Genomic DNA, 12627 nt, shown 5'->3' with positions numbered 1-12627 from the left:
TGACCTTTGACTTTTGTAAAGCTATCAGAGCCACAAGTAGTATTGTAAGTAGTAAACAAGTGAACCAACCTCCTCTGCTGCAGTGGAGCATCCTATATTGAATTTCCTACCGTATTATTAGTGTTGAGGATTGGGACATCCTGCAAATGAGATGTATATGTGAAACACTCCCCAAGAAAAATACATCCCGTCTACAATAAGCTTCTAACTAAATTCGATGTAGTAAGGTTACATAGGTCTCCTATGAGTAGTGAGTACTATTTATGCGTTTTCATCCTGTCGAGGCAGAAATAGCTTCCTAATCGTTTGAAGTGAGGTCGATTGAGTCGAGAAGATCTCTTAGACCAGTGATTTTGTCGGAGATGCATTGCGTTTCTACTTTCTTCTTGAGAACTACATCTTGACTTTGAACCGTTTATGGGAGTGGGAAGAAGTTGTATTTTTTGCGAATGGTGTTTTTCAACACTATTTTTAGTGGGCTACGTTGTGCTGTTCCTGCGTATTGTTTTGAATCTACCATTAAGGAAGTTTCTGCTGCTGAACCATGACGTGTTGAAAGGAATTTGAGAAAACAAGTGATGAGGAGTAACCTCTGATTATGGCAAGCACAGGACCAAAACAAATTGGTTCATAGCTCTAGCAATCTTATTCTATACATTTTTGGTGATTCTACGTGCAGGTATATGTTGTTTGTTTCTTGGGTTAAAGGAAATAAAAATAGATGATTGCTCGAAAAGCAGCCGTTAGGTTTGTGTTGTATGCACTGGATTACTTAAATCCAGACTTTTATTTTCACCTTCTAGTTCTTCAATCTGAAATTTTACTGAATTTTCCGAAAACGCGGTGTGATTTTCTACTGTAAATATCTTTGGTTCATAGAAGAAGACAGATAGGAGTGAACCTTGTAGTCGCGAGTGATCATACACAAGCGTTGATGGTTCGATTGATGTGCAAGTGTTTTGACCCCGCGACCTCTGATAATGACGTTTATCGCGGCACAGTGCTCTTTGGTAGGCTCCAATTCTCCGAAACCTCGTTCCCGCTTCTTCTGTCAGCTTCAAAAATACTTCCCTCGGATGTATACTGCTTTATCGCTAATAGAAATTTGGCTTCGAAAGACTCTATTCAGCATGTAAGTCGTAAATGTTTCTGAAAAAATGAATTCATTTCCGTACTCATTCGGCATCTGGTGAAGTTCAAAGCAAGGCGTTAGTGGAAAATAGCAGCTAACAAGAAACCTTTAAAGTCGAACTACCTGAGAAGAAGAAGGCCTCAATTGTCTTCGGAACTAAACCTATTATTTCTAGCGTTAACCGAGAGAGAAACGACTTTAGCCCCTCACTCTGCACATGTAGAAAGAGTGGTCGTTTTCAAAGTCAGAATTGTGATGTGACTTAAGAAAAAAATTAAATGAGAGCCTGTTAAGATCTCCAAGACCTTTTGTCCTCTAAGACCGCAAATTATAAATTAGGAAACTGGTAGCTACAAGAATGAGGCTCGGAAATGCATTCGACATTCTCTATATGAAAAAAAGCTTATGTAGAGCTCGTTCGTTGGTAGTTTAATCGTTTGCCTCATCGATTCCCTTCAGTTTCCATCGTATTACCGTAATACCGACCTTGCTATTCTTAAAATTTGATTTTCTCTTACTTCAGATCCATCACTGATGGTGCTTTCGACGGATAAATAGTACGAAAAAAATGATCATGAAGTTTATGGAGAGGAGTAGTTCTGAAATTATTCGAGTTCTTTGGATGTTTGTTTTAAGTAAACATCTGTGTTCCTGCATCGCCTCATCTGCTTCTGTTAACTGTTATCTTCAAATTGTTTTTGCAGTTCCATGGTCCTACTGCATGTCTGTCTTTCATAATAACGTGTCAAAATTTTCTTGGATAAAGATGTTGAGGCGAATTTTCGTTAAAGCAATTTGCAAGGAATCGTATTTGCTTAGCATTAGTCAGAACTATGCGGCCAAGTCGTTAAGAACACTCTCAGTTCTCATAAATTATGAGGGACAACAGTACCATCTTTCTTCAATGATTTTCGTGTGTACTTAAATTTTTGCAAGGTTACGTGATGATCCGTGAATTTGGAAATAACTCCTAGTTTGACACTTATGTAGTGTCAGCAATAACTTCTGCGCACTACAGGTACAAAATTCATCAAAAATTCCTTGTCGTGGATATTTTCGCCCTACTTTTCGCTTTCACGAGCATACTTTTTCCTTATGCTCAATTTTGCTTTCTGCTTTGTAATTTGCAGCCTACCAAACTAGCTACTGTTACAACTAATGGTCCGATTTGCGTTCTAGCGAGCACAGCCGTCATTTTGAATGTCGTTGAAGTTACAGGTTTTACAGCCCACAGTCAACGAAGAGCTTCCTATACTTCTTGTAGGAGAACAGAATTAGCGAGATATCCCAATAATACGTTCATTCAACTCAAATGAATCCTAGAATGTCGAATGGAATCACTTACTGAAGGTTTTTCTCAACTGCTGTTTCGTACTGGAGGAATAAAGTCCGGCTCAAAATAGCACATTTTTCATGCTTTTACTTAACATTACTAGTGTCGCGTGATGACACATGCGTTCAAAGCGAGCTATCAGCTCGATCCAACAAAGAGGTCACACTGAAAGTATGGCGTTTAACTCAGGAACCGTCCTAGTTCTAAAAGATTAAGATAAAAAAGGAGTATGAGCGCTATTGTGATCCTATGTAGTGGTACGTACGGTAATGTACGCTTCACAATATTCACGTTGTTGCAAACAAATCTCGAATTTTCATGGAAGGTTTTCATCAAATACCTTCTCCCAGCAACTTTCTACCATTCAATCTTCTCAAAGGAAACACACTTATACGGGTCGCAAGCAGATTTGAGCGCGTGTGTGCGGAACTTGCCCATAACGTTAGACCAGCAAATATCACTCGGAAATAGTGTCATGAATCATCATCGACGAGGCTCGTTAACGACCGTAAACCCTCGCGAGAACCGCATACTGCCGCGATTTCGCTATTCGGCATCGTCTGCACGCGCTCGTGGATACGGTAGCGTCACGGCACCCACTCCCAGATGTACCTATCGTAATCGAAAACGCCTGCTAACTGCCAACCACTGTCGAGCGGTTAGTCTCTAGTTCATCCACTTGTTGTAGTACCTTTAAGTTGAAGTACTATACTTCGAGTGATTGTTTACCCGAGTAGATGGATTCGATAAAAATCAAATGCTCGTATCTCTAATCAGTGGTATGCTCGAGGTGAATGTTGACTCAGTTCACTTTCAACAAGGCGCATCCTCCTGATACCTTATATAGTTTCACCCCGTGCCTGGGGGATTATAAGGTCGTCTTAAAATCCACCTCGTTAGAAAAAAAATCCGCTAAGAACCTTTTTTTCGTAAAATAAACATTATTATAAAAACAACTCCTTCTCCTCTTTGTCTTTGGAAGACATGAAGCACCATGTAGTTGAATAAGCGGCTGCGCTCGGAGCGGCGCGGCGGAGAAAGCAGTTGAATTCGCGGTGAGACCATTGCGAACTACAGCGAGGAATGGTCCCAGCAAAGGTCCCTTCTAGATTCCAACCGTTGCGCTCCGCTGCACCGCAACTGCTCCGTTCTTTTTGTCCTTTTGGCCCCACTGTACATAAAGTTTTCTTAAATGGTTCTCACAACGAGTTATAGTGTCGGTCCTTATGCTAGTGAAGGTGAGGTAAACATAACAAAAACTTTCGAAACTGAGGAGTTATATCAGTTTTAAATCTCAAAGTCTTAAATTGTCTTAAATTGCGAACTGCAAAAATAACTATTTTCACAGAATTGTTTTAGTTATTTGTGACATTCAAAAATGCTCAATAAGCGTCGGTAATTTCCCGAACGGTTCAGAGTCTTTTTTCTGGACAGGAGGAAATTCTCAAAGAAATCTCCTAAATGTTATGTTTCTCAATTGAATAAACATCCCCTTTAGAATGGCATAAGTATCTCAGATTACGACCCCAAGATGTTCTGCAAACGTTGCTGTGTTTTACTACCGTTCTACTAGCTAATGCCATCATTTTTTCGGGTCTCCAAGATGTTTGCTTCACTTTTCAACATTTGAACATGCGATATCGCAGTATGAAGTCGTTATCATTATTTTTCTTTGGAATACTCTTCGATACTTACCGATGATTAGAGGAGCGTCTCAGGTATCCTGATTCTGCAACGAGAGACTATGGAAACATGTTTTCGTGAATTGTCGCATTGATTATAAACTTCCTCATAAAATTTTTGTTGTTTTTTTTCGACTGTCACTTCTTAATTATTTATTTTCTATTTTTTCTTATCCGACTGCAGCCTTCAAATTACGTACCAGTTATTTTTCCTAGGAATAATCATCATTTCGTGTAATTACTGAGATGTTTGTACTTCTGACGTATTCTCCCCCCTCCCCCACCCCCACAAAAATCACGTAGAGAAATCTTTGAATCTTTTTCAGATGTCGCTGGACAGAATACTAGGCCCTCCTCCTGCACTCTACGGTCGACTTATTAGCGATACTATTCCGGATTGCTTAATATCAGTGAATGGAGCTTCACCGATAGCCTGCAATGAAGATCGTTTACGTAGAGCCAGTCCTCTACTGTCCTCACTTCTCTCTGCAGGGGATTTCAAGGTTAATGTGATCAAACTTCAGGTTCTTACATAATTTGTTAATCTATTCTACGTGAAATTATAAACGAAATAACAATATTATAAAACGTCACACTTTGAAGTGTAAAAATTTTTAGTTATTTATTAAAATTATTTCTAAGCTTACGCTTAATAGCTTTTTGCTAGAACTTTCCTTTATGAAGGCTAAATATAAGATGTGACAAATTGAGAAATCCTACAAACAGAAATTTGCAGTTTCGACTTCGACAATACCCGGTTTTTCCAAAAGAGCTGATGTAATACTTTTTTTACAAACTTCAAAATTTAAATGCCCCTTTTAGAGAAGGGGAATTTAAGATTGAATAACGGGAAAGGACAACGCAAGCTCAAAAAAAACAACAACCTGAAAAATGTAACAAAAACGTGAAAAACTTAAATAACGTACGAACATAATACACCCCTTTTGTGGTTTTTCTTGCGTTTATATACTGCTTTAAAATAAAACTTAATCGCGTCATTTATGTCAACATTGTCTGTACGCCGAATCGAGTCTTAAATATCTGCTCTAGGCGGGTTAATTAAGTTTGTAAATAAAGACAAACATCAGAGATTTGTGAGATTAGGTTAAGAATTCATAACTGCAATTGTTTAACGACAAACGACTAAACCATGTCGTCTTCTGGCTTCATTCGAAGAAGAAGTTTGGCGTACAATGCAATTCATTCTAAGCTGTCGACAGCTGTTAAAAATTGGACAATAATTCAAGCTGTCAAATAGACATAGTTTTTACTGAACAAGTTTTTACGTTTATTAATCTTCATCAAAAAAACACATATTTCCAAGCTCTAATAACCCCATACATGTAATAACAGCAATAAATAACAAACCTCCCCAGAACCAAGGTGGGGGTTAAGCTTAAACGCACATTTGTAAGAATTTCGTATTGCCTTACTGACTCAAATTTAATTTGCATTCTACGTGAAATTATAAACGAAATAACAATAACAAAATAATGAAATAATTACATGTATGTCTGACCCGAAAAGCCGTACTAGTTCGAAAATTTTTTACTTGAACTTTTTTGCAGGGATTCTGGAAAGAAATAAAAGTGATTTTTTTGGAGTTTTCAAATTAATAGAAAACATAAATAAGAAATTGCTAATTGTGATCAATTAACAAACAATGTTAGCTGAAAGTGGAAGAAATCTCGAAGAACGCCCACAGTTCAATAAACTGTCACAGTAACAATCTTTGAAAACCAAGGTGGGGAGACAGGTGACCACAAAAATTTAGGAGAAATTTGTCATCGTAGGGGAAGGCATCCCGTGATCTCAGAATTCGCTGATAACGCAACGTACATATGCCATCAGGAACTCTTCTCAACACGGCGACTTTCACCTATCATAAAAGACCTTCTTTTCAGTGCTGATAACATTATTCTCCCCTTTTTCTTTCGCTTACCTTCCTATCTACGTTGTGTCAGTACAATCGTTCATTTGGAAATTCTCCAGGAAACGCGATTTCTTCGACTACATCTGAACAGCGCTAACGCTGAACTTGCCTTCAGTAAACTGATGGCGTACATCAACACTGGTGATTTTGAATTAGCTGGTTGCACAGCCGAACAGGTACCACTCAGATCCAGTGTTTCGGAAATGGAATTGGAATTGAACTATTCTCTGCGTTTGCAGATGCTGTCCGTCGCAAACGAATGTCAAATTCTGACGTTGCGGGATCGCTTCCGTGAGAGCGTTCCAGCTCCACAACCTAGACCAGGTAACTGCCGCAAATCTCTTCGCAATCAGCCTTCTACATTGCTTTTTTTAGTAACTCACATGTCTCCTGTGCCTATTCCTCCTCACTTGCCCTCTCCCGTTCCCATATTCTCGCCTGTCCCGAACCCGTTTCTGTTGATGGACTTACAGTCTCAATTGCAGGCAGCCAACCTACTACAGGTGCTTCGGTTAAACTCGCATCGGACGAGACAACATACTTTGATTTAGATATTTATGTCGCAACTACAACCAGCACAACCCACCAATGATCTTCTTGACGAAAAGACGAGCAAAAAGCGAAGAGCACAAAACGATGTCAGGGAAATCAAGAAAGCTCATTCCTTGGACAGTGATGAGCCCTTCGATAACCTTGGCGACGTAATTATTCCAAGCACTGATAAAGAAGGTGTGCCTGCCAAATTTTATTCTTAAAGCTTGAAGCAAACAATTGGAATGAATACGTTCAGGTTGGTGTCGCAATAAGAAATACATTGAGAAGACTGAAACAGGCTTCATGTGTATAGTATGCAAGAAAATCTACGGTCGTTATAATTCCGTCTCATATCACGTGACTATTTATCACCGAAATCCTCCTATCAAGTAAGTTGTTTTTCCGCCACAAGCTGATAATGGAAAGTTGTGACCTTCTAACAGTAAGGATGCATCCTCATTACGTCCTTTTGAACGCTTTCTCTGCTTCCTCTTTGGAGCTGCACGTGTTCAAATACACAAGAAATACATGCAAGATAATTAACTTTTAACTATTCAAATTCGAACTTTGGTGAATTTCAAAATGAAAGTGGTGAAGTCCTGAGTTATTCTCAAAAACGCTCCTTACTTCGATGAGAATTACTAACATGAATGGTTGAGTTTTATCTCTTTATTCTCTAAAGTTGCATTCGTTTGCAGATGTGATCTACCAGGCTGTCAATTCACTACCAGAGAGGCTCGTTACATCCATTTCCATAAATACTATCGTCATGGCATTGCACTTCCGCAGAGCATCGACCAAGGTACCACAGAGTAGTTTTTCCCACAGCATAGAGTGTTCTAGATAGGGCCAGTTCGGCTCACTTTTACTATTGTGGAAATTAACCTGCATTTCTCCTTCTTTTAATAAAAGACTACATCTCGCTTTCAGTCACGTCCTCTTTTTGACCAAATACCCAAAGATCCCATCTAATTCTTTTCTTTCCCTGATATTTTATCGCTAATCAAGTTAGGTTCAAAATTTTCTTTTACATTTCCAATAGGTTTCTGAATACAAAACTCATACAAATTCTATTTTACGCAAATTCACCCTTTTCTTCGTTTTGTTAATTTTCTGGTAGAAGAGTTTTGCACAGTGGCATGGAGAGGTGTACTTGGATGAATCCCTCCATCAACTTAATTTCCTTCAGGGTCGAGAAGATGTCCTCACTGCAGGCACGTATCGAAAAGTCCAGCAATGTTGGAAAAACACATCAAGAGGCATCAAATTGTTGGGTTTCAAAAGTAAGAATTTTAAAACTATTTTTGTACTGTACATTAGATATATTCATATGGGGACCCACATCACCAGAAAGGATCAGCAATAATTGCAAGTTGGTGGTGAAGAAGAGCGCGCTGCGACTTTACTTTTTCCTCGGAGTCGGACTGCGCTGTCGAGCTCAACATCTCTGGGAAAACGTGGTCCAAGCAGCGTTGTTTACGAGTTATCAGAAAGGTTATCGTATCGCTATTACGACTACGTCGATGCACGTGACCGCTAGGATTGCGTCTTATTTCATCACAATCCAGAAGGTGTCAGTTCCAATCCTAAACAGGAATGACAACTATTTCGAAGTGGAAAAATTACCTCAAATAGGCGTATCTCTGATGATGTGTTATCTGTTAGATGAACAAAGATCACGTCGTGTGAAAGAAGTTCTCTTGAATCGCCTTCAATGTAGGTGCTGATAATTTTTTTTCTGAGGCTACACTATTTTACGCATTGATGTGATTTTCATCGTGTCGTGGCGAATTCCTTCGTGTTGACTCCGTTTTGGTTATCAGTTCTGAGACGGATTCGAAGTTTCGTGTCTTCCATGGCTCGACTTTATCAACACTGTTTTTTACTCCGTCCCGTGACCGTTTTTTCCTGCCTTCGTAGTGTACCCGTGTGTGGCGCCTTTTCGCTTCTCAATGAGAATTGATACGATTCTGCTGCTTCATTGCTGAATGGGCACCTGAATTCGGAGAATTCCTTGAGAAGAAGGTTTATCTTCAGGGCAGTGCGTGAAATTTGATTGAATTGATGAGTCATTGTGCTTCCGGATATGCTTCCGGTCAGGTGATATGAATTATAGAGAGAGCCTTTGTACAAATACTAGGGTAATAAATGCCGATCAAATTTGGAGCGGTGAGGGTATGATTGCGGAACTGGTACAATGTCAGTTTCAGGTTGTTTTATTTTTATTGTTCCTTAGTAGTTCTCAAAACAAAAATCGTGGCGATATTTGGCTACAAAGTGTCTGAGAGAGTTGTTGTTTGAGACTAAAACTGTCTCATTTACTTATCTCTTATTTATATCAGCGCAAACAATAGGTGCCACAAGCATCGGAAATCATAAACGATCCGAACTCCGTGCTCTACATGTATAAAAGCAAGTGTAGTGGTGTTCCATCATATTTTATTTTGTGGTGGCAGGCTGTTGTTCTATTTCCTATGATTATGAAGATCCTCCTTGAAGAGAATTGGTACTTTGGGGGTGGGAGGGGGAGTGGGGAGGAGGAAGATTAGCAGCTGTTCGCCACACAAACGTCTCCATGGTCCTCCTGAACGGGAGTTCTGGAATGGATGCAGCAGTTGCATGCTCTCGAAAAACACTGGACTCTTTTGCGTGGATTCATTCTTCAAATCCTGAACACTTTCAAAGGAAGACTTGCTTTGAAGGAAGAGATCGGACGAGCAGCAATGGTTTAGATGATGTTTCGTATGACTCGGTTGCTCACACCATGGGAGTTTTTTCCTTCGAGTTGATGTACTCCCATTAATAAGTGATAATATGCCAAAACACCAGAACAAATATGACTTTTCATTTATGAATGGGAAGAGAAATATGTCTGGAGTTTGTATCCCTGTACCCACTCGATGGGCAGACGAGTGGTTGGGTTGGGAACAATAACTATGATATGTATTAACGTATCTCATACCAACCATAACCCACGTCGAAAAGGTCGCTGACCTTCTCGACTCTGCGCTTTCTTCTTTAGAAACGGATATTTGACGTGTTGTTGACTTCTGTTCTGCGAAACAAGCGGTTTTCCCACAGTTTCTATTTTATTAATGAACTTCAGATCTTTGCCCTTATAGTTGCAGCCTCGATATTCACATATAACGAGCAAAACCGGAATATATCGTTTACAGTTTTTCTTCCTAAGTATGGTGGAAGTATAGTATTTTTTCAGTTAACTGCTGCGTCTTGAGACAAAATAAACAGATAGCAATTGTGCACCTAAAGGCAGCGTATCACAAAATTGACGTTGTGTGGAAAGGCCATAGAAGACATAGAGTTCGGCGTGTAGATCACGAATATGAGCGTGGCCGCGCTCAGTTTCCCCGGTGCATGCAAGAAAGGTCCCATCAGATTTTCGAGCATCCCCCATCGGCAAAGCAAATAGTGATGGTGCGTATCCTAAAATAGTTCACCTTCGCTGCTACCTAAATAGTTGACTCTGCCTACCTACTGCTAATCATACGCAGGATCACCGGCTAGGATGTATTTCACGAGCTACTAAATAGTTTTGGGGAATCAGACACATCCACTGGGATTTTGTTATGTGAGGTAATCTCAAATTTGTGACCGTACCAAAAGCAGATGCATCTAGTTGCCTCAAATTATGTAAATGAAGATTTTTGTTGGAAACAGGAGACATTCCAGCTTTCAAAAGTAACGCGGATCGTTATCGTGTAAGTCCCAGGGTTTCTTGAAGCTCAATTTATTTCCGGACAGAGGGACCTCTTGTATCTCCAACCTCTTGGAAAAAAGAGTTCATTTGATAAGATTTCCAGACATCTTGAGGACAAAACTTGTACAAAATTAGTTCCTTATTTCCTAGCAGATCCCCACACATATCATATATTACAAAGTACACTGTTTTTAATTTATTCGGTAATTTCGTCAACTGTCACCACTCTTGCTTGTATATTCCCTTAATCTGTGTAGTTCTTTGTGTTTCTATTGTCAGAAGAACATCTAAGACAGTCGTGTGAGTCCTTATGAACGATTTGAGGGTGGCTTCGTCGAGGTCGAGTATTATCGTATTCCCCAGCATATCCCCCGGACTCGTAACGTCTTGGAGGCCTCCGGGACTTTGTTTACCGTTCCCCAGCCCCTTCGATCGTCTTTTGAAAAAACGGAGTGGAAAGCGTGATGAGGTGTGCTCACCAGCCCATTCAAGTAAAACCATGAATAGACTGGTGAGGGGACCAGAGCGTGTACCAAGGGGCGCGTTCTAGCCTCGTAGGAACAAGCGCCATTCCCTGCCGGGTTTTCGGGATAATTAATGGGAACTCATATTCGTAATCTACGCTCCAAACTACGTTTTCGGTGGAGTTTCTTTACCACGTCGATTTCGTGATATTTCTTCGTCTGTAAACAAAATCTGGCTGTGAGCGTGGTAGCTTCTGGCCTCTCTGGTACTAACTCGTTGGAGGTCCTTATTCTCACTCGCATGTTGTGAAAGTTTCTGCTTTGATCTTCATCCAGGCGAGGGTGCATTGGTAATTATGCAGTTACAATGAATCAGACTTTAGGTGAATGAAATCATGCTACGTAGAATATGATGCCACTCCTGACTATCAGTAAACGTGTATCTTTGTGGGCACCTCCAGCGTATGTACAACCTCATCTGATATGAAATGCACGAAGTTGTACCGTTGTCACCGGAGCAAAAGTTGGCGTTCTTAATGTTTGCGTCTAAAAACTGTTATCTGCATGTTGACTGAGGTGTTTACATTGCAAAATATCATTGATGTGAATCATGAAGCGATTGGTGGATCTGATTCATTTCAGGGAAGCGGACAATGAGATGGATCCTTCGTCCAGCGAACTTGTCGTTGTTGACGATGAGGTCGGTTTTTAGATGAATTCGACAGAAGGGCTTCTATGATTGAAACATTCATCAAACGTTTAATGTCTACAGTCTTTTGTTATTCATAGCTTACTATCTTACATGGCTGTGTAGATTTTTCGTAAGATTTCCTCGAGGTGAATCCGAGATGAATGTTCTGTTCTAGGAGGAGCGCCAGCGTGGTCAGTCAGTTTCAATGGATGTGTTAGAAGTTCCGAATGAGGACGTCCCTGTAAAGCCACGAGCTTTCACATTATGAGCAATCAGCACCTCTCCGGTTTCACATTCTTCGGATCTGTTTGAAACCATGGGCATAATCACATTAATGTGCATCTTGCTTTCTTTAAGCTTTACGAGGTCCTGTGTCCTTAATGTTTGTCTGTCAGAGTAATCCGTATCAGTCCTCTGTCGACTTCTCATATGCATTTTGCAACAGAGTATCTCGTATGTGTCTTTCATATATTCCTACAAAAAGTACCATATAAATAAACATTCTGAATCTAAAAGTTGTGCAGCAGCAGTTATCTTTCAGAGTGTTTTCCTAATGACATGACACAGCTGGACACGATATGCAAGATTCCTGGAATAATATGGACATTTTACGCCAGACAGCCTGTCTTTCAAAAATCCAGTGGAATAAACCTCCTGGCCAAACCTAGCCTTGCTACACTTCCCAAATTGGGCGGAATGCCGCGTTTTCAATGTGAAATGGAATGCTATGTGTAAGCTCACGTCGCACATATATAATGGATGAGCCGGAGTTTCGCATATCCAGCGAACTGAGACCCGCGTCGCAACACTTGGAAAACACCGCGGCAGAGTTAGCCGTAGATATGCAGGAAACGTTACAACAGAAACGTTGGAATACACGAAATGTTCTCCGGAAGTCCAATGATGCGGACGAGCAATTATTGTTCTTTTTGTTTTGTTACAATGAAATGGCAAAAAAGATGTGGTTCACTGTCGTAATATGGAAAAAGCAAATATGTGAATCTAGCCTCTAACAATTATTTTCGTAAATTTTGAAAATAAACAAAAAGGCGGATGAAAGCGAAATAATCGCGCAATAGGTCACAACAGTTCTCACTATCGATTGATTGATCTGTATTGTCAGGGCCGCGCGAACGCAGC

General features: G+C 40.2%; 1 protein-coding gene across 2 annotated transcripts; it reads left to right on the top strand.

Moving 5' to 3' along the window:
- Positions 1-2940: 2940 nt before the first annotated feature.
- RB195_019638 (uncharacterized protein) lies at positions 2941-11755 on the top strand (the record flags this gene model as incomplete). 2 transcript variants are annotated; one of them, XM_064187574.1, is made up of 11 exons in its annotated part: positions 2941-3123; positions 4474-4650; positions 6140-6256; positions 6320-6404; positions 6456-6583; positions 6632-6809; positions 6871-7003; positions 7313-7416; positions 7804-7897; positions 11439-11496; positions 11663-11755. In XM_064187574.1, the coding sequence occupies 11 exons, from the start codon at positions 2941-2943 to the stop codon at positions 11753-11755; spliced, it is 1350 nt and encodes a 449-aa protein (XP_064043454.1). The 2 variants fall into 2 exon arrangements, with proteins under 2 accessions (XP_064043454.1, XP_064043455.1); XM_064187573.1 differs by lacking the exon at positions 2941-3123 and having other exon boundaries at positions 4474-4671.
- Between the last annotated feature and the right edge of the window lie 872 nt (positions 11756-12627).

Source organism: Necator americanus, chromosome II, assembly GCF_031761385.1.
Source record: "Necator americanus strain Aroian chromosome II, whole genome shotgun sequence".
Taxonomy (NCBI): Eukaryota; Metazoa; Nematoda; class Chromadorea; order Rhabditida; family Ancylostomatidae; genus Necator; species Necator americanus.
This window is presented reverse-complemented; position numbering and strand designations above follow the sequence as displayed.